At 53.1% G+C, this 20,434-nt stretch overlaps 1 protein-coding gene across 1 annotated transcript in view; it reads right to left on the bottom strand.

Moving 5' to 3' along the window:
- The window catches only part of SGIP1 (SH3GL interacting endocytic adaptor 1), a 57,171-nt gene that overhangs the window by 4,240 nt on the left and 32,497 nt on the right, over positions 1 to 20,434 (bottom strand). The window contains exons 12-19 of the mRNA XM_050900650.1: positions 19,765 to 19,850; positions 17,664 to 17,756; positions 15,697 to 15,771; positions 13,179 to 13,634; positions 9,883 to 10,004; positions 8,858 to 8,984; positions 6,132 to 6,191; positions 5,218 to 5,277 (exon numbers count right to left, since the gene is read on the bottom strand). Coding sequence (XP_050756607.1) covers positions 5,218 to 5,277; positions 6,132 to 6,191; positions 8,858 to 8,984; positions 9,883 to 10,004; positions 13,179 to 13,634; positions 15,697 to 15,771; positions 17,664 to 17,756; positions 19,765 to 19,850 — 1,079 coding nt within the window. The remainder of the gene's footprint in view (positions 1 to 5,217; positions 5,278 to 6,131; positions 6,192 to 8,857; positions 8,985 to 9,882; positions 10,005 to 13,178; positions 13,635 to 15,696; positions 15,772 to 17,663; positions 17,757 to 19,764; positions 19,851 to 20,434) is intronic.

The raw sequence follows: 20,434 nt of genomic DNA, 5'->3' as shown, positions 1-20,434 counted from the left end.
AGTTTTTGCAGTAGGTTTCTGGGCCCCCTGCAAGAGGGGCTGGGGAATTTCGTTGTCCCTCGGCCAGAGAGCTCAGGCTGCCCGTGGGAAAGCGGGATGTCGGCCAGTCTCCCCCCCACCCCAACTCCTGCCTGTGGGAACCCCAACCTGCGGGGACCCCTGCGATCCCTGGCACGCTCCCCTCTCCTGCCCGGTGCGCCTGGCAACCCCCCCGCACGGCTGCTCACCCCGCAAAGCCCACGGTACGCTACGGCAAACCTGCGAATCATCAGCAATCTGGAACTACGGAGGAGAACGTGGGACTCTGGGTGCAAAAGCTAGAGCAATCAATCCGCGGTTTGTTTAGATGATTAAAAAAAAAGAGGAAAAGTTTGCTTCGGTCATGCTGTGCGTCCGTGGACGCTAGCCAGGCTCTAAAATAATTCAGCCCTGCATGATCACACGCAGGTTTCCCTTTGCTGGCCAGGAATGCCTGTCTCCGAAAAACATTTGAGGATGAAAGCATCACTGCAAGTGTACGCCAGAAGCCCCCGGCGTGCTGGAAACCTGGCGTGGGGGGCAATGTCCTGCTCCCTGCCCCCGCCACCAAGAGGAGAGCGAGCTGGGGCTGTTGGCACTGCAAAGCTCTTGCATCTCCCCTGGGGAAAGTGCCGAAAGATCAGCCCAGCGTTAGTGTCTGGTCGCCCACCCGATGTACAAGGCGCTGATCCCTTGGGCACCCAAAAAAGTCCTCGAGAGGCCACCACCCCTGCCCTGGCACTGCCAGTTCAGCCTTATCTATTTATCTGCAACGCACTGTTTTGGAACCTTTTTTTTTTATGTCATAGTCTGCACATTAGGTTAAGCACAAGGATTATTTTGCCCCAAACCAGCTAAAAAGGAATGGCAAAGGTCTCTGGAGGGGCAGCTTACCCGGGGACCCCGACACCCCGTTACTCTGTTACCTTCGCTTACAGGGTCCAAATCAGGCAGGTGAAACGGGCTATTAATTCAGCCCAGGGTTTTGTTTGGAGCATGCAAGCGTGTGCCAAGCTTCAGCCGAAGCCGTACAAGATTAAATGCCAGCCTGGGGAAGGGCAGCACCTCCGCAGGCAGTGGGGCGAGGGAAAAGCAAAGCGACTGAGCGAAATGCAGCGTGTTTCTGGTGAGCTCCTGCTTTTCTGCTTGCATTATCTTCAAAAGTAATCCCCTCCCTTCTTTATCTGCTGCTTCCCACCGCTGCCACGTTGCCCATTGCTTTTTGCCTCGCATCTAAGCAACCTGCCGTGGGTTTTGTGTGACGTACAGTAAGGTCCTGGCTTGCTGCTGCAAATTTTGTGCGAGTAAATAATAGAGTTTGGGGGCAGGAAATCAGGATTCGTAACGTCTCCTGGGGAAAGCACTTCTGTCACTTAAATCACGCTTTGAGTTTTGATATATTAATTGTGAAAAAACATGGCATCCGCAGACGAGGAGGATTCCTCGCGCCTTACAAATGCATCTGTGCAGGCAGTGCGTTAATGTATAAAACCAAAGTTGCTCTCTCCTAGAGGCACAGAGGAGCCTCTCCGGTGCTGGGATTTTCCTTTCAAATGTCTAATGTAGCCTAAAAGGGTGTAAAAAATTAATGTAGCCACGCGTCTCCTTCTCTTAAGAGACCCAGGGGAATAAATGATTTCAGCCACAGCCCGGAATAATGATGCTCAGTAAGCGCAGCGCATCCGGCTGGCCCAGCACATGGGACGGACAGACCGAGCATCTCACCCAGACACGACAGACCCATCTCACCCCCACACGACAGACCCATCTCACCCCCACACGACAGACCCCTCGCCACACACACATTAATTATCCTAATGACCCCAGGGAGGCAGCCTGTGTGCTGCGGCTCCCCGAGCCTTCCGCTTCTGAGGCCACAGCCCCAAGCTATGCGTCAATCAGGGACTCAGCAAACGTCCCGTTAAAAAGCAGACACTTCATGTCAGTGCCAACCGTGCGTGAAGGCACCGGCAGCTCCCCAAAACCACCGATTATCGCAGCCACGCTGCAATGCCTGGCTCTGTGGCAGAGGGGACATGCAGGGCCACGGGGCAGCACCGCGGACTGGTAGGGTAACATTTTTTAATAAATTCTTTCCATAGACACCACTGGTGGGTTATCAGAGAGCACAGAGCACATCCTTGCTCCCCACACCCACAGCAACGACCCCCCCAGCGCGTCAAATCCAGCCGAACGCGGTGGGATATTCTCGTCACATCCACCCAGAAATACAGATGAGATTCAAAAACATCAATGCAGACTGGCTATAGAGGGGTGAAAACTGGAGGTATCACCCAGCAGAGGAACATCAGGCTTATCTCGGCAGGGAAGGCGAGAGGAAGGTCTTTAGCCATCCAGCAGCAGCAAAGCCCGCGATCCTTGGCAATATAATCATTATTCTTTGGGAGAGAAAAAAACCCCACCTCTCAAACATACAGGCTCCGGCTGCAGCCGGGTTTAGCCTAGAGCCTGCACTGGAGCATCGAACGAGGGGTAGGCGTCTCTCATACCAACGTGCCCTTTCCCTGATTTTCAGTCTGTCATTTCTTCCACCGTTTCTCTGTGCATATATGAGATTTCTTCATTCTCCAGAATGAAAAATCATATGTGCAAGAATAAACCGGCTCGTCTCACATATCTCTGTTACCAGGCTCAGCTGGCCTTTGAAAATCTGAGTTCATCTGAACAGCAACAAAACATCCTCCACATTTCTAATCGGACTTTGAATAAAAATCCTGTGGATGTAATTGGCATTCAGGGTTCTTGGTTCCCTCCACTCTTCCCTCATGAACCTATATATTCTTCTCTTAATGGCTTCAGAGACTAAACAATTTTTTAAATAAAAACTTTAATGTAAAAAGAAAAGTAGAATCTATTTTAAGGCCTAGAATTCTTCTCCAGAAACTTGAGAGACAAGTCTAGTTACTGTGGCACGCCTCCACCAAAAATCTGGCTTCTCAGAGACTGCTTCAGAAGTCATTTTTAGAAACTTCATTTTGGCAAAGTAACCTGATAATACTGGAGAAAAAAAAAAAAAATCCACTTTATGGAGCTCTGGATCCAGCCATAAGCAGCGCACCAGGTTCATTTGCCTTACTTTTCCCTACACAAAGGTGGAAGATACAGATGTGGAGTAAGGAGAGCTGAGCACCAGTGATCCTGGTACACAGCTCTGCCCGTGTATCCGGGAGAGCATCACCAAAGCTGCATTGCGTCTTTTCGCACACGAACAAACTACCCCACGTTCTGCAAATACATGGATCTTAGCACAAAAAAACCCCAAACCCAGAAACAAAAGATAATTTCTTTTCTGGCATTTCATGCCCTGAGTGACAGATGCCAAACTCAGCAGATCTCCTTTCACCTCCCTGGAGATGAGCACTGAAGTTTAGCTTTTTTTTTTTTTTTTTAAAGTTGGAGTCAAAGATTTAGGGATAGATCAGGAAATCCAGTGTGTGGAAGTGAGATAGCTCCTTCCCGGGACATGAGATGAGCTTGGAGGCAGTGCCATGCTCTTGCAGCCCTGCTGCTGTGCCGGCCGGCCGGCATGCCCTGGACAAACCCGCTCCCCTGCTCCAGACCATTCACGCTGTCAGAACAAAGCACAGGAATTCAAATATACCATTCAAAACCATTAATACACAAAACCACAAGAAAACCCCCAAACGCTAGACGTGCTCGCAGTGCTGGTGCTAGACCGAGCGAGGGAGAGGAGGAAACACAGAGCAGGGGGTGTCGGTAGGGATGCGCAGTGCCGGGGTACACATCCTGAGGGATAACGCTCGGCGGCGGCTGCTTCGACCCAGCCATCGGCCGGCACAGCCCTCACCAGCCCCTGCCCTGCCGTGCTCAGCTCTTCCCGAAGCTCCGGGCAGGCGGTTGGCACTTGGGAAATGAAACCCAGGAAGGATTTTTTGCTGGAAACAGCAAAACTGCAGTGAGGATCGGGAGGAAGCCGTTCCTCCCCGGCCCCCTCCCAGGTCTAAGCCGGGGGCTGCCGTCGGCGTGGGGACCTCGGGGCCCGGCAGCTGTGGCCGATTCAGAGGCAAGCAGGCAGGAAAGAAGAAACCAACACCCCTGGTCCCCACCACCTCCATCCCTGCCTTCTGCTGCTGCTGCTGCTGCTGCTGCTACGGCATCACGCTCACCAAAATGGGGTTTGCTCCATAAACACCAACACCCTCCCCGTGCTCAGCGGCCAGGCAGCGCAATCCCGGGCCACTCGGCTGTTTGCTGGAGGGGACACGGATCACACGCTTCACAGAGAGCGAGACCCACGGGAACAGTGCTCCGGCATGCCCCGTGCCGGCAGCATCCCCCGGCTAGCCCCAGCCCAGCTCTGCCTGCAAGCACCACAACAGCTTCAAAGCGCTTCCTTCGGGTTTTAAAGCACCGATTCCTGCTGCTAGCAAACCTCCCCGCTTTGCTTTGCTTTTAAAGAAAAACGTTGGCACCGTGTCTGTGAGATGAGGCTTCCTCCAAAGCCTCGGGGCTCTCGGAGCAGAGCTGGCCGCCCAGGCACCCGTGCCTCTGCCCTCTCCGAGACGTGGTGATGCTCAGAGAAGCTGCCATCCGCCCCAAAACAAGCTCTTCTCCCCCTGCATCCTCCCCAACGTGCCTTCTCATCAACGAGGGACCCCCAAACCCACAACGCCTCGGACCAGCCGCCCTGGCAGCACAACCTGGTGGCATTTTGGCTATGCTTGCTGGCGGTGCCGGCACGCTCCCGACCCCTCGCCGTGGAAAAATCTGATGGGAGGTGGGGAGGGGACCCCAGCTTGGCAGAGAACCTGTCGCCCTTTGGTTTTTAATTAACTGCACTGTGCCACAGCCCGCTCAGGGTAACGAGCAGCTTGCGAGGGAGAGTAGAAAGAAGCCCTGGTTGACAGAGTCAAGTTCCTCGGCAGTGCAAGCGGTTTCGCTCTCTGGTTTTCACCGCAGTCTCGGTACGAGAATATTCTTTTGGGTTTTGGTTTGTTTGGGGTTGTTTTTTTTTTAATAAACAAACAGGGAAACAGATCATCAGGATAAATGGCACAAATCAAATCAAAATTATTCTGGTCGAACTTGCGATGTCATCTAAGTAGCCATAGCATTTCGCATGGAAAGCCGGACTGGAGCCTTTGAAGGAAACCCCGGGAGTCAGAGAGCAAGAGCAAGGGGAGCAAGTCGTTACCGGGTATGCTATGCACTACTTACCTTCGAAAGTCAAATAAAACTTTCCTCTGTCAAACCAAACGAGGGAAGGCTGTTCATTCTCTGTATGGCCAGGAGTTGAAGCGGGATGGGAAAGGTTAAGGAGAGGGAGAGAGAAGGACACAGTGTGAGTCACAGAGCAGGTCATTTATCTCGCTACGGGGAGGGGACGAGGCGCTGCAAGCCGTTCACGTGCAAGGAAAGGGGGGGCTTTTAAACTCTGGTTTTGGCTTAGGAAACAGAAAGCAGAAAGCAAAGCTATGGAAGCCCAGATGGAAGAGTATTTTTGCCTGCTTGGGAAGGATTAGGGGGGGAGGTTTTCTCTTTTTTTTGTCTAGAGTAGAAGAGGCTTCTCGGCTCATGCGCTCCGTTAGCATATTCTAACTGCGCTGATTTTGGCAAACATGCCTTATCCTCTTCACCTCCGGCGATGTCTCTGCCGTGCTACAACAGCAGCAGCGAGCGTTTCCCCGGCGAGATGCTGCAACCGCATGCCACACCGGTGCGCGAAAGAAGTGACAGTGAAACGTAGGTATTTTCTGGTGCATTTCAGGACATAAAACTTGCAGATAAACAGACACACACACACACAGAGCAGGAGATGCCTAGCTGGAACTTTTCCTTTCCCATTGCAACCACCAGCTCCCTGCGCTCACGCCGCCTCAAAAGCCACGTCAGACACCAGCTACTGTTGAAATAACTGGGGGTAGGGGGAAAAAAAACGGCTTCTTGAGCTGTTAAATTAACCCTTTTGAATTCAGGAGGTGACAGCCTTTCACCTCGCCGTCCTTCTTGTCACTGAGAAACTGTCATGCAAGGTGCTGCGAGCGGTGGGTGCCAGGGCTCGGGCACTCGGGGCGCCCGCAGCCGCCCGCTCCGAAGCCAGATGTCTCGAAAGCTCCCTGCTAGTACAGTACCTGCAGGCATTTCACAGCGCCTTTCAAACGCGGGCAGTTTGTCAATAAAAGCATCATCTTCTGATAACATAAGCAGAAGAAACGCAAAGGAAAGGAAAGGGAAAAAAAAAAAAAAAAGAATGAAAAAACGAATCCCAAATGAAATCAAGCAGCACACTGTATCAACGAAAAAAGACAGAGAAGGATTTTAACGAGAAAAATAACGGGAGGGGCGCTGACATAGAAATAACAGCTTCTTTCTTTGCAATAAATTATTCAGACTGCACATGCAACCACAACGAAAGCAAACCAGAACAGCACAGAGGACAAATAAATGAAATAACTCTTCCACATGCTCTTGGACAAACTCCGTCGGACTTTGCCACAGGAAACAAGAGACGGAGAGCGTGGTGGAGACGGACCCGGCGGCAAGCCGAGGGCTGTGGGCAGCCCCAGCCAGGTCAGGGATGTCCCAGCCCCGTGCCGGTCCCACGGGACCCCCAGTGATCCCCGACTCGCTGCCGTGCCCCCAGACCTGCCCGTCCCTGCCCACGCAGCCCTGCTCCTGGTCCCTCCTCTGCCCTGCACACCTTTCACCTTATCTTTTCCTCTTTCTGCATGACAAACCCAGGAATCAGAAGTGCTTTTGCAGCCCGGTGCAGCAAGGTGAACGCTGCCTGGATGCTCGCCCAGCGCCAGTGCCTACCCTCGCCCCTGGCCGCCTTGGTGGGGACAACAGGGAGATGCTTGGGCTTTCCCAGAGCAGCTCCCAAACCCTGCCTGCCCCTGCCTGCCCCCCGTCCGGCTTTTTCCAGGCCAAATCCTGGCAACGTGGCACCAGCTGCTTGGTTTGCGTGGAGCTGGAAGTGGCAAACCTGCAATCTGGGGGTGCTCCTCCTGGCTGCCCCGTTCAGTGTCCGCCTGCCGAGGGGTGACCCGAGAGCCCTGATTTCGGCTCTCTTTCAAGGAAAGCCCCCATGGAGGGGGTGGGAGCCGCTGGGGCCGGTGGGCACGGCTTCTCGCCCCCCGCAGCCACGTCAGCCCCTGCTGCTCGGGGCGGGTAGGTCATTAAAAACATCCAGCAGCAATTTTTGTTCACAAAAATATATGTGTTAGAGAGAAAAGAAATTAAATTTGAAAACGAGAGCCTAAGGGACCCATCGCCTGCTCAGCCTACAGGGCCAGCACGCAGCCCCCATTTCATAGCCACTTCTCCCAGCCTCCTGAAGCCCCCACGACCATCCCTGTCCTCAGCCTGGCTGCTCCCCTCCACCAAAATCATGTTTCCCACTGTAGCCCCAGGCGCCCCGCGGCCACCGTGCCCGCAGGCACCGGCCGAGGCCACCGCCAGCCCCACCGACGGCAACTTGCTGCCAAAGCTGCAGGAGAGCGGGCACAGACAGGACCAACAGCCAACACACCGGGGATGCTCGGGGCTGGCTGGCCCTTCGCTTGAGATGCATTTTTTTTTTTCCAGCAGCATGCTGTGACGGTGACCGACAGCCGGCGAACAGGTACAAGCATCTACGACACCTCGCGAGTGAAGCAAACAACAGGATGGAGACGCAGGTCAGAGACTCCAGCAAACCTACGGGGAGGGCTCGGGCGGGCACGCGTGGGCACCGGCACCACGGGGACGGCACCCGCCGCACGGCTCAGGCCATCCCATCGCCTTCCACCCATCAAAGATGCCGTTGGGGTGGCGATGCTGCCGCTCCCCGTGGCTCCTAAGGTGATAGCCGGTGGGAAACGCTGCAGCCAGGACCGTGGCTGAGCACACACGGACACCAGCCAGGTTTGGTTTTTCGGAGGGTTGGGGTTTCACCTCCCTCCGCAGAACCCATCTGCCAGCCTACGCCGGCGACGGCCTGCAAAGCTCCTTCCCCGCCGCGCAAACCAGGCGTGCTCATCACAAAAAAAACCACGGAAAGAGAAGAAAAAAGGAGGAAGGCGTTCCTGGGAGAAGATGGAGCTGTGGGAAGCAAGGGGCGGTGGGGCTGGCAGCCGGGTGGGATGGCAGGGATGGTGGAGGAGGGTGCGCCGGCAGCCGGGACGGAGAGGACGGAGGGGATGGAGGGGACGGAGGGGACGGAGGAGGGAGGCACGGGGGGACCCAGCGCATGGAGCCTGGGAGCTGCCAGCCAGACTTTATTTGCATTTCATGTCTCAGGCCCCGGAGGCACCTGGGGGGTTTGGCAAAACCCATGTTTTTCAGGACATTCCTCCAAAAGAAAACCGCAGCAACTTTGTTCTGGTCTAGGACGTGTCAAGCTAACGGTTTGGAAGAGCCTTTTCCAAGACCCCGTTTCCCACTACCACTTTAAGGGGAAGTATGAATTTAAGCATTCAAAGAGATTTAATATGAGTTGTCTCCTGGATCCCAAGGTCTGGCTTCCAGCCCCCCTCCCCGCCAGGTACAAGCATCCCCTGCAAAAAAAGCTTATTTGGACCAAATTTACAGACCACAAGCACATTTTATATTATATTTCACTTGGTGATAACCTCTACCTTCCCGCAACATTAATTTTTCACAACATTTGGAGCTGCCGCAAAGAAAGCTTCCCTAGCAGCATCACATTCATGATCCATCACACCCCCCTCAAATCCCTTTTTGCATTTAAAAACCTGATAAAAACTAATGAATGTGAACCCGAAGAACAATCTAGCAAATGAAAAGGTTTCAGGAATCTTTTAAGGACGTTCAGAGGTAGGAAAGGTGAAAGAACAGCAGTGCTGTATGTTTTTACCAACGGTGGGAGTGGTGGCTGCACTCAGGGAATTGGTGGAAGATATGGAAGAAGTACTTTCAGCACGGGCTAAAGGTGCTATCGGAGGAGGGCTGGATGAGTGAATAGGAGGGCTAAAAGGCCTGGACTGTAGAAAAACATAAAATAACAACAGGTTAAAGAAAATACGCACAGCGACATTTGCATCAAACAAACAGAAGCTTTTGCCTGAGGCCGTAACCCTCTGTACCTCCAGGCCAGCCGGCTCCGCTGGCGTCCCGGGGCAGCCCCGCTGCAGTAGTGCAAAACTGAACAACTTTAGTTCTTTTAGTGCCAATAGCATTTTAGTCTGGACCCAGAAAAATAGCAGACGATTCCCACCATCTTGTGGGTCTGGGCGTTTGAAATCCCCATCCGCACCGAGGACGGGAGCTCCAGGGGCCACGGGATGGGTTTAATACACCCGGTATTGGGAAGGGAGCGGTGCCCGCCACGCGCCAGCTCACTCGAGAGCAGCTCGTTGGGTCCTTATGGATCCTTTGGGGATAATTTTATATCCGTAACATCAATCCAAAAATTCTCTACAACTTACCTGAAGCAGCCCAGGGTGGCGGGGCAGAACCCGGCAGCCCAGCCGGTGCGGTACGGTGGTGGGCACCCCCCCCGCGCCCCAGCCAGACACCCTTCCGGGACAGCCAGACCCACACCGTTTCACCCCTGGGTGCCCGGGCACGGCCGGACCCTTCCCACGGGCACGCTCCCTTTTCACACCCATTTTCTGCCTTTACCGTAACCGCGAATCCCCGCTCGCCCGTGGTCGGCATCGCCGGCAGGCAGAGCAGGAGGCGTTCACAGCCATTTTTCCACGCCTAATTTGTCTGGGTGAACAAATTATAGAAAACTCTAACCAGCCCAGCCAGCGCCCGCTGGTTACTTGCTCTTAAATCACTTGCTCCGCTCCATTAATCGGTCTCACCGGCCTGCAAACGCAGACCCGCCGCCCCCCCCGGCAAGCGCCCGCATCCCGCTCGCAGCCGCGAACGTACCACGTCGGCGACGGCGGGCTTGCCGGGGGGCAGCTTGGGCCGGGAGGGGGGCCGGGGCGGCGGCGGTGGTGGGGTACCGCAGGCGGCCAGCGGCGTGCCGGGACGAGCCGGGGACGAGGAACCTGCAACAAACGGGAGCCGTGAGCGCGCCGCAGGCTGGGCCCCGCAGCCTGCCCACCCCCAGACCCCCCTGCCCACCCGTGCCCCGTCTCGAAGCAAAGGCTTCTCCCCCAGGGACCGGCGTGGGTGCCCGCGCGCGCCCTGCACGAGCTCCCCTTGACCATTGCTCCCCACCAGCCGCTTCGCATAGGAGAAGAGCTTTTCGGGATTGCTGATGCCGATGCGTTTCTCGCAGGGGCTGCCCATCTGCGCCGGGTACCCGGCTCCCTCGGCCAGGAGCGCTGTGCAAAATTATTATCGGAGTCTTCTTAACGGCTTTCTGGAAAACCAGATGTGGGCAGGAGAAAAACAATGCTTAACCCCTGCAGCAGCTGATGCCACAGCTCCCGGGGCTCCACGAGCTCCTGGGGCGGCACAGCCGGCGAGCAGGGTCAGATCCCCCACCACGGGAATGAGGGGTCCTGGTGAGAGGGGCAAAGCTTTGTCCGGGTGAAGAAGAGGAAGGGTGGAGGAGCAAGGTTATCCGATTTGCTGGGAGCGTAACGTGTTTCCCAGCCCTCCGGCAGAGTTTCAAAGAACAAGAGGGTGCTGTCGTCGGGGTTCGTGTGGTCCCCAGCGGCTGCTGCCTTGCTGCGAAGGGGGACTTTTTGCAATCATCAAATAGAAATTTAAACAGATGCTTAAGAGGATACCCAGCAAAGCGTTTTGCTCCACATACAGAAATTCCTTCCAGGGTGAGTTCGGCAATAACCGGTGCCGTACAGAGCGGTTGGAGATTGCACCAAGACGAGAGGGGCGGTGGGAGCGTGGCGGGGACACAGACCCCAGTTTGCAGGATGGCTGAACTGGCATTTGCTACCAACCTCCGTGGAGCACAGCAGCACGTTACAATCTGAAGAGCGGCGTGTTTTGCTCAGACTGACGATAAGATGATGTCTTTAGCTTTATTTTTCCCCGCTGACAAGAGAATCAGTTTACCAAGTTTTTTGGGTGATAGCTCAGATTAAGGAAATATCAAAGCTAGATCTATAGAAATGAGACTGAGAGGTAAATGACAGAAGGCTAAACCAAGAGATGGGCTTGTTTAAAGAGAGTAAATCCTGGCCATTCATTTGCGCAACTCCAAAATCCAAGCCATTTTTATTTAGAAGCCTAATTTGGGAACTGAAGTTTGAATTTTTCCTTCCTTATCCCAATAAAAGCCTGACAAAAGAGGAATTATTCAGGGAAAGTAACCTAGCAGCACTGAACGAGTGTCACAAGACAGAGACTTCGAGGGTGCCTTTTGCCCCGGCTCAGGAGCGGCCACCAGCTAGCCAAAGCCCTGCCAGACGTCAGCTTTCATCCAGAGAGGTTTATCCTTCAGGTATTTAAGGTCCCCGGGAGATTGGCGTACCTCTAGATATTTTCTACGACAAGAAACCGTGGCAGCACGTTGTAAAGCAGCATGAAATCAGAAGCCGACTGGGACGCCAGTCCCCAGCCCTGCCTCAGTGACACCCACCAGCCCGGGCTCCCATGGGATGCGAAGGCAGGAGGGTGTCCTGCCCCACGGCATCCGAAAGCCGGACACAGCAACAGGGGACTCGGAAAGGTGGAGAGGGCAGGAGCGGGAACGGTGCTGGATCCGCACCACGCACCCAGACCGGCTACCACGGGATGCAGCTTCCTGAAGATTTGTGTGATTTTTGTGCGCGTACTTCAACGCTCTGCGTTTTTACAGCTCGCTGTCCCGTGCTGAGGTAAGGCTGAGGTGTCAGCGGGCTGCAAAGCACGCCGAACTGAGACAGGAGGTAATTTCTGGGGAAGAGACGTGGATCTTCCCAAACAGGCAGCGCTGCCTCGCTGAGCGGGGTTTCTCCATCCATCCCCACGCGCGGAGCCACCGGCACGTCCCCATCCTGCGGGTCTCCGCTCACGCAAGGCAGTTGCTCAGTTGGCATCGGGGTGGAGAGCAGCGTAGGAAGAAGCTTGCTGTTTCCTGCTGCCAATCTCCCGGAGAAGTCCCAGCTCCGACCAGTGCCACCAGCAGCTGGATACTGCAGCCCCTGTGCGGACCCCCACCCACCCCCCCACCCACCCCGCAGCCACCTCACCGAGCCAGCACAGAAAAGCCACCACCACTGAAGCGAAGCCACACTCGCAGCAACAGCCACGCTCGGGGGGACCCCCCCAGGACCCCCCCCCCCCCAAAAAACCCCAAAGCAGATGGCACAGCTTTCAAGCTCACACGAGGCCAGTGACAGCGGTCGGGCACAGGGCTGGGGGAGCTGCGCACCCAACGCGCCCATCGTCCCCCACCGCTGCCTGCACGGGTGGAGGTGCCTGCGAGGCTCCGTGGGGGTAATGCTCTCAAAAATAATTTCTCGTGGATGCAGGAGGGCAGCACGGCGGCTGGTGGGGACGGGGATTTGCACGTCGTGGCTGCACCGGTACAGTAAGTGCCCTGGGGTCAGCCTCTAAAATAACACGATCAGGTTGCGCCTCCTCAAGCGCAGTGGGAGAGCTTGCGTAAGCTGACCTCCGACGAGCTCGTTTGCCCTAATGGGCACGCGGACATATATAATTAAGCAGGTGAGGCCAGGCAGCCAGCACATGCCAGACACACCTATCAGGTTCTGCCCTTGTGAGAGGTTCACCCTGGAAGCCGGTTCTCCAGACCCGGCTGGGAATCCACGCTCTCACAGCCGAGAGGGACCAAGCGCCATTCAGAGCTGGTGCCGCCTCTGAGCTGCGAGTTATTTGGTCTCGGCAGCCCTGGGGTGACGGTACGCAGCAACCTGTCTGTCTGCAACAGATTTAAACCCCCCTGGTTCTGAGGCTTGCTCAAATTCTTTGCCTGAAATGTTTCCACCTATATTCACTCTGAAGCCTACTGAGGACGGAGCAACGGCAATCCTATGCCAAATTTTGCGTCGGGGGGGTTATGCGCGTAGCAGAGGTGGGAAGGGCGGCTCGCAGGAGCTTTGGGGAAAGGCTGTCAGACCCATCCGACCATCAGACACGCAGCAAGGAGCAGGGGAGAGGACACAGGAGGCTGAGGGCAGACGCTGGACGTGGAAGCACGAGACGGCCGGGTGGGAGCGCGGGCGCTGGGCACAGGCACAACCGGGCGGGAGGGGACGGCGGATGCGGTCACGGCCACACCGAAGCACACCCAACGCCACGGGACGTACCGCTGGTGCTTCCCGTGCCGCTGCTGGCGCCCGGTCCGGGTGAGGAGACCACCGTCCGGTAGGTGGGCGGCGGGGGGGGTGGCGGGGTCGCTCTTTGTCCCAGCCCAAAATCTTTGGGAGAGGCGGCCGGCTCCAAGTTATCATCCTTAAGGTAGGGCTGCTCCGAAACCTTCTTGTGAACCTCTTCCAGGTGGAGCGGCGAAGGGAGAGGGCGAGAGGGCTCGGCCGCTGGAGCGTCGGCCGGGCTGCCCGCTGCCACCGGCGGGGACCCCGCTTTTTCCCGGGGCGTCAACTCCGGAGTCGCGTTTTCCGGGGATTGATCGGAAAAATTGACCCACTTGTCTTCTGCGTTAACAGCAGCAGACTTGGGGGATAGCACGGGGCCAAAAATGCTGTCCAAGTCATTGATGGACGGAAGTTTGTCACTTTTGAGCTCTGCTGCTGTCTGGTCCCCTCCTGTGGTCAAAGTAGTTTATTTTACACTTAGCATTAACCGAGAGAGCTGCAGTCGCGCTATTTTCTACGGGGCTCTACGTCAGCTACTTTCTAGAGGAGATGCTTTAAAAGCATGTTTTCTTATAAGCTGCCGGGGAATATAATTCATGTGCAAGAAAGTTTCTACGTCAGGTCATGCGCAACATATAGTGAACCACACTGGATTGAAATACATACACTGTATGAGAGAGAGCGTGTACCACGAGCCAAGCCCACCTCCTCCTCCTCCTCCATCACTTCATACACAACAGTCCCGTATCCTCCCAAAATTTGCAGCTGGCTCTCAGCCTTTGTTAAGTATCATCTAAGTAACATCGTTCTGTCATTACCATCACTCTGAATTATCAGCAGGTATTAAACTTATGCACCCAGCTCTCTTGCACACTCGACTATATATATTTATAAACACATATATATAAATATATATATTTAAAGATGCTGGTTTGACACGCTCAAGAACTGGTGCTGGGCATGCAGTACAGGAAAGCAGGCAGGGTGTATGTATTTCAGTTGCAAGCAGCAGCAGATATTTTAGGGTATTTTAGGGCTGTGCTCACTAAATGGCTACCACACGTCAATGTTTGTGTCTGACTTCATAACCAACACGGAGACAGGATTCATCAGCAAAATGTTACACATCCAGAGGAGGGATATCCTCCATCCTTCCCTTCGTGCCCTGTTTTCTTGCATTTCTCTTCCCCGAGGGCTGGAGCTTGGGGAGCTGGCAGCTCTCTAAGGCCAGGAACGCTGCCCAGGACTCGGTGACTCCGTTTTGCACAGGCTGAACGGAGGGATGAGGTGAGGACCAGGGCAGAGCGTGGCCGCAGCACCAGGGTAGCGCAGGAGCCCGTGGCCCCTGCTACAGCCACGTGCGTACGGCTAAAAACTAACCGTGCCCTCCGAGCTCCTCGCGTCAGCACCCCGCCCCTTGTTCCTGCATTTGGGGGAAGCCATCTGCCGTTCTACATTTAGGGGATAAAATATAGCTTTGCTAAAATGGAAAGAAAAATAGACCTCTGCCGCTTGCTTTACTTGATGCAGAGGCTGAAGCGTGCAGCAAGCCAGACCCCAGCACATAAACCGTCACATGCGGCTGGGCATTGCATTTGCTCTTGTTGATGAATCTACGTATGTAGGTGGACATTCTGCCAGTCTAGCTGCTTAGATAAATAGAAAAAGCAAGATACAGGAACATGAATGAAATATTGATGGATAGAGCAGTAAGCTCAGAGCAGGGGATTTCTTCATGGCGATGTTAATAACGCCCCGAGGTGCTCTGTGTGTGTGTGCGCAGCAAAAGGGCTGTCCCCATACAGTGCCCTGTCCAGAGACCAGGGACTGCCCTTCCTTCCTCAAAACCTGCACCTCCAACAGACAGCACCCTGCCAGCAACATGAATTATACGCTTATAAGCACTTTACGGCCTCTGGCTCGTTCAACGGCATCTTTTAATCCCTTCTTTCAGGCTGTCCTTTATTCCAGGCTCTGTTTCATTCTCTCTCCCCTGCTCCTCTGCATCCCCAGCTGCCAGGGCTGCGGGACTGGAGGGGCTTTTCCCACCTTCCCTGACAGCAGGAGGAATTTGGGAGGGCAGGACCAGCTCCCCTGACACAGGCAGGTGCCGCATGCCCCGTTATTTCATAAGCACAGACCGCGCAGTGCTGTTCCAGGCGGTAACAGTGCTCTATTTATTCCCAATTTCGAGCAGGACGTTAAGGCTAATGTTGCATTTCATTTCTAGAAGCGACCGATCCCAAAGGCGGGGGGGAAGGAGAGAGCATTAATTTCACCAGGGCGACACTGACTCGGGAGTCAAAGGCGTCTTTGCACCGCTTCTAAAGCATCACCCCGACTGCAGCATCCGCTGAAGCGCCACGAATGCAAAGGAAAGAGGATGCAGGAGGACCAAATCCGTGTCCGAAACGCAGCCACGGGGACCCGACCCCCCCAGTGCCGCCCCCGGATCAGTCTACCGGGGCTGAGCGAGGGCACGCGTGCGGAGGTGCGGCGCCGAGCTTTTTACCTATTCCCACCGTCAGAGGAGAGCCGGTACGCGGCGGCGTGGCCGGGATGTTTTTCGGTGGGAGCGGCGGAGGCGCTGCAAAACAGAGCAGAGAGAGGGAACAATTCAGTTGCGGTGCGTTCGGGAACGCGCACGGCTTCGCTGGGAAAGGGGGATCCGGCAGCGTGCTGCCGAGGTGCAAAGCAGGCAGCAGCAGCAGCAGCCCTGGGATGATTGCTGGGCGAGCAGGAGCATCCCCGCAGCCCGGGAGTTTACGCTCTTTCACCAAGTGAAAAGCAATCGCTGGTGGCCTTTTTTGTTGGGTTTTAGGTTTTTTTGGTTAGGTTTTTTTTTTTTCCCCATTTTAAAATCTTAGCTTGTACTCATGTTTGAAAAACCTGACTGTCGTGGTTTAACCCCAGCCGGCAGCTAAGCACCACGCAGCCGCTCGCTCACTGCCCCCCCACCCCTGGGATGGGGGAGAGAATCAGGAAAAAAACCTCGTGAGCTGAGATAAAGACAGATTAATAGGACAGAAAGGAATGAAAAACAATGATAATGATAATAATAATATGACAATAGTAATACTAAAAGAATTAAAATATACAAAGCAAGTGGTGCACAATGCAATTGCTCACCACTCGTTGACTGATGCCCAGTTAGTTCCTGAGCCGCGATCCCCCCTCCCAGCCAGCTCCCCCAGTTTATATACTGGGCATGATGTCATATGGTATGGAATATCCCTTTGGCCAGTTTGGGTCAGCTGTCCTGGCTCTGTCCCCTCCCAGCTTCTTGTGCCCCTCCAGCCTTCTTGCTGGCTGGGCATGAGAAGCTGAGAAATCCTTGACTTAGTAGAAAGACTACTTAGCAACAACTAAAAACATCAGTGTGTTATCAACATTATTTTCCTACTAAATCCAAAACACAGCACTATACCAGCTACTAGGAAGAAAATTAACTCTGTCCTAGCCGAAACCAGGACACTGACTTACCATTTTAATTAAAACCTGTAGCCTCGGAGGCACATATCTGCCTCCACATGCCCATCCCGCACGGATCTGGCATGCACACACGGGAGGAGGAACGCCACGGCTAATTAACCCAGCGCTGCTTTACAGGGGCATTTTTGCAAAGCAGATGCACGTAGCATCCGAGTCCAAACCTCCTGGAGGAGCAGCCCGGGAGGCACCGTGGCTGCTCTGGATGCGGTGCGGCACCATTAAGCAACCATTTCAGCCACGAGCGTCACAATCCCCTTGCAAGCTGGCGCTGTGGCCAGGGTTGCCTTCACCTCGGCACGGCAGCACCGGCCGGCCGGCAGCACCAGGGCTGGGGGTGGGTTTGGCATGAAATAGGTTGTGCTAATGGCTAGTAATGGGGGGGGGGGGGGGAAAGGAGCAGGGGAACAAGGAAAAAATGACTTTGCAGCCAGGGAGGAGGAAAAGCTGCCGTTCCCCGGCTGCCCCAGGCAACAGGGAAAGCTGCAACGAAAACCGGGGATTCGGGGCTGCGTTACCCTTCCTTACGTTAGCCCGGAGAAACCGGTGCTTCCGACCTTTCAAGCCAAATAACTGCATCGGTGACATGAACGATCGAGTACTCCTCCCTTCCGAGGGCAGGGGGGGTTTAACCGCTGGCTCCACGCAGGCCGTTTGTCCCGGCCGGAGATGTTTCACCTTGCAAATCCAGCGCCCACAGCAGAAGCACGTTTCCCCGGGGGAGGATACGCATCGTCTCTCCCCGCCTGGGTACCATCCATCCCATCCCTTATCAAACTCCCGTCCTTCCTCCACCCTAACGCACTGCAGCTAGAGTCAAGCCGGGGGGGGGGGGGGGGGGGGGAAAACAACCCCTCTAACTTGCTACATGATTAAAGTGTTACAGAATTGCACAGTACCAGGAGCCTGGATGAGGAAAAGTATAAGATTTGATTTGATTTCTGTATATATTCATTTGTTTTTGGTTGATAACCTGCACGGTCAACTTACTTCCAGTTGGAAAAGGTCTCGGTAGCTTTGGGGACTCTACGCTTGTGTTGACGGGCTGGACCGAACCCCATATCTCAGGCTGATCTAGAGTAGCTGAAAAAAATCAAAAATAAATAATTACACATGCAAAGGCAATGATAAAACCGACTATCTTTTTACAAATACTAAAACACACAGATGAGACGCGTTCATCTGAGGCTTGTAAAGAGAGGAAACTAAATAGTGGCAGAAACCTCTCATTAATTAAAGACAGGGTTTTTTCTGTAATGTTAGATAATTACAAGCTTGCCTGATTTTTAAACAGGACATGCAATTAGTTTGACACTCATGCTGCTTGACAAAGAAAACAATGCCATTTACATATTTGGAGGCTTACTACATTAAACGAAACATTGCATTAATTGCAGAAATTGTCTGGAATTTTAGGATACCCAGGAAAAAAAACCCCAGGTATTAAAATGAAAAGATCCCAATTATATTCACAGAGGTTGTAGGGGGAAAACCCTCTTCTAGATCTCATTTGAGCTTTTTGCACTTTTTTTTGGGGGGGTGCTATGTGTAGAGAACTGCATGCAACTGTAGTTTTGATTAAAAGAATTAACCGGAGTCATTAATGACAAGGCATAACTAGGCTACAAGTGGCAGCGGCCATTTCGCGATAGCCGAGCAGAGCCGGGAGGAGGAGACCTCTCCGGGAACAAACCGCTCCAGCGGGTGAATGGGGTTTTTCTGTTGGGGAGAACAAGCCTTGCAAGATTGCTGCGCTTTGGGAAAGCTGTTAAAAAAAAAAAAAAAAAAAAAAAAAAAAAAAAAAAAAGAAAAAAAAAAAGAAAAGAAGGAGGAAAGAAGGAGGAAAGAAGGAGGAAAGAAGGAGGAAAAGAAAAAGGAGGAAAGAAGGAGGAAAGAAGGAGGAAAGAAGGAGGAAAGAAGGAGGAAAGAAGGAGGAAAGAAGGAGGAAAGAAAAAAGAAAAAAAGAAAAAAAGAAAAAAGAAAAAAAGAAAAAAGAAAAAAAGAAAAAAGAAAAAAAAAAAAAAAAAAAAAAAAAAAAAAAAAAAAAAAAAAAAAAAAAAAAAAAAAAAAAAAAAAAAAAAAAAAAAAAAAAAAAAAAAAAAAAAAAAAAAAAAAAAAAAAAAAAAGAAAAAAAGAAAAAAGAAAAAAAAGAAAAAAAGAAAAAAGAAAAAAAGAAAAAAAAAAGAAAAAAAGAAAAAAAGAAAAAAAGAAAAAAGAAAAAAAGAAAAAAAGAAAAAAGAAAAAGAAAAAAGAAAAAAGAAAAAAAGAAAAAAAGAAAAAAGAAAAAAGAAAAAAAGAAAAAAGAAAAAAAGAAAAAGAAAAAAAGAAAAAAGAAAAAAAAGAAAAAAGAAAAAAGAAAAAAAGAAAAAAGAAAAAAAGAAAAAAGAAAAAAAGAAAAAAGAAAAAAAAAAAAAAAAGAAAAAAAAAAAAAAAAAAGAAAAAAAGGGAAAAAAAAGGAAAAAAGAAAAAAAAAAGGCTTCACGGGGGAGCAAAGTGTCCTTATATTCCTGTCCAGGGCAATGCTGTTTCCAGGGGGAAAAAAAAAGAACCAAATGACATTACTGAGATGACATCTTCAAGGGCACGGGGAGCTGTAAAGCACTGCCAGATAGCTGCGTTCATATCTTCCTTCGATTAAATTAGCGTGATGCTGACACGCCGCCGCGGTGTCGGAAGCTAACGGCCGCCGCTGTTAAACACACACGGCTTCGAGGTACATCGGCAGAGCCTGCTCAACAGGCAACATCGGGGTTTCGTTTGAAAGTCAGTATTTTTAATACTCGTTAGCTGCTCTCTTTCAGGATCTGTCCCGAGACCACATAATTAACTAATTGACTTAAACACTTGCTCCATTTCCATATAACCCATGTAAAACCCCAACCCCACGCTGCCTGTAATGCAACTACCTGCCCTTCGCCTTCTGCTTTAATTTTCTTTTTCCCCCCCTCCTTTAAGAGGAGGGCTGGGGGGGGGGTGTTGAGCCCCAGGGCTACCCTGCTTGCTGGCAGAGCTGGGTGCCGCGAGCCGTCCCCCGGGCACGGCACGGCCAGGGGGTCACTACCAGGAGACACGACCCGCGTCCCCGACCCACCGTCCAGCTTCTGCTCCTCGAACGCCGACTCCAAGGGGGGCCCGAAGAGCGGTGCCAGCGCGGCGGGGTCCTCCCCGGCTTTCTTGCTGCGGGACGAGACAAGCGCAGAGGAACCGTGAGGTTCGGGTTTGTGCTCAACCCTGGTGTTTGAGTGCAAATACGTATGTTTTCCAGGGAGTGTTTCTGCTCTAGGCTAACAGGCACCTGGCAAAACACAGGGTTTCAGGCAGAGAAAAAGGAAAGGAGAGCGGTAGCACCGGCCGTAGCACTACGGTGCAAACCCCGGAGCGCCCAAGCAGCCGCTGAGGCACCGGGGATTGTTTCAGGATTAGTCAGAGCTACGCCAGACCGCATGGAAAAGGAGAAAGAAAAAAAACCAAAGTAGTCAAGGTCTGGACCACACTCGGGTCCAACACACCTTGAGTTGAGCCCTGCAGCTCCACAGGGCACGCTCCTAGCGAGATTCGGCTTCACTCCGTACCAACCAGTCTGTTTGCTTTCCCAACTCAATATCTACCCACAGCACACACTTGCCAGCCCTCCCTATGGATCGGGCTCGAGGCGGCTTCCAGCAGCGGATGCCCTTGCTGCTGCTGCTGCTCCTGCGGGAGAGCGAGCACGGATGCCGTGCATCTGAAACCAGAGGGGCCGCTGCCATCAGCACCTCAAT

This window comes from Gymnogyps californianus, chromosome 8, assembly GCF_018139145.2.
Source record: "Gymnogyps californianus isolate 813 chromosome 8, ASM1813914v2, whole genome shotgun sequence".
NCBI lineage: Eukaryota > Metazoa > Chordata > Aves > Accipitriformes > Cathartidae > Gymnogyps > Gymnogyps californianus.
This window is presented reverse-complemented; position numbering and strand designations above follow the sequence as displayed.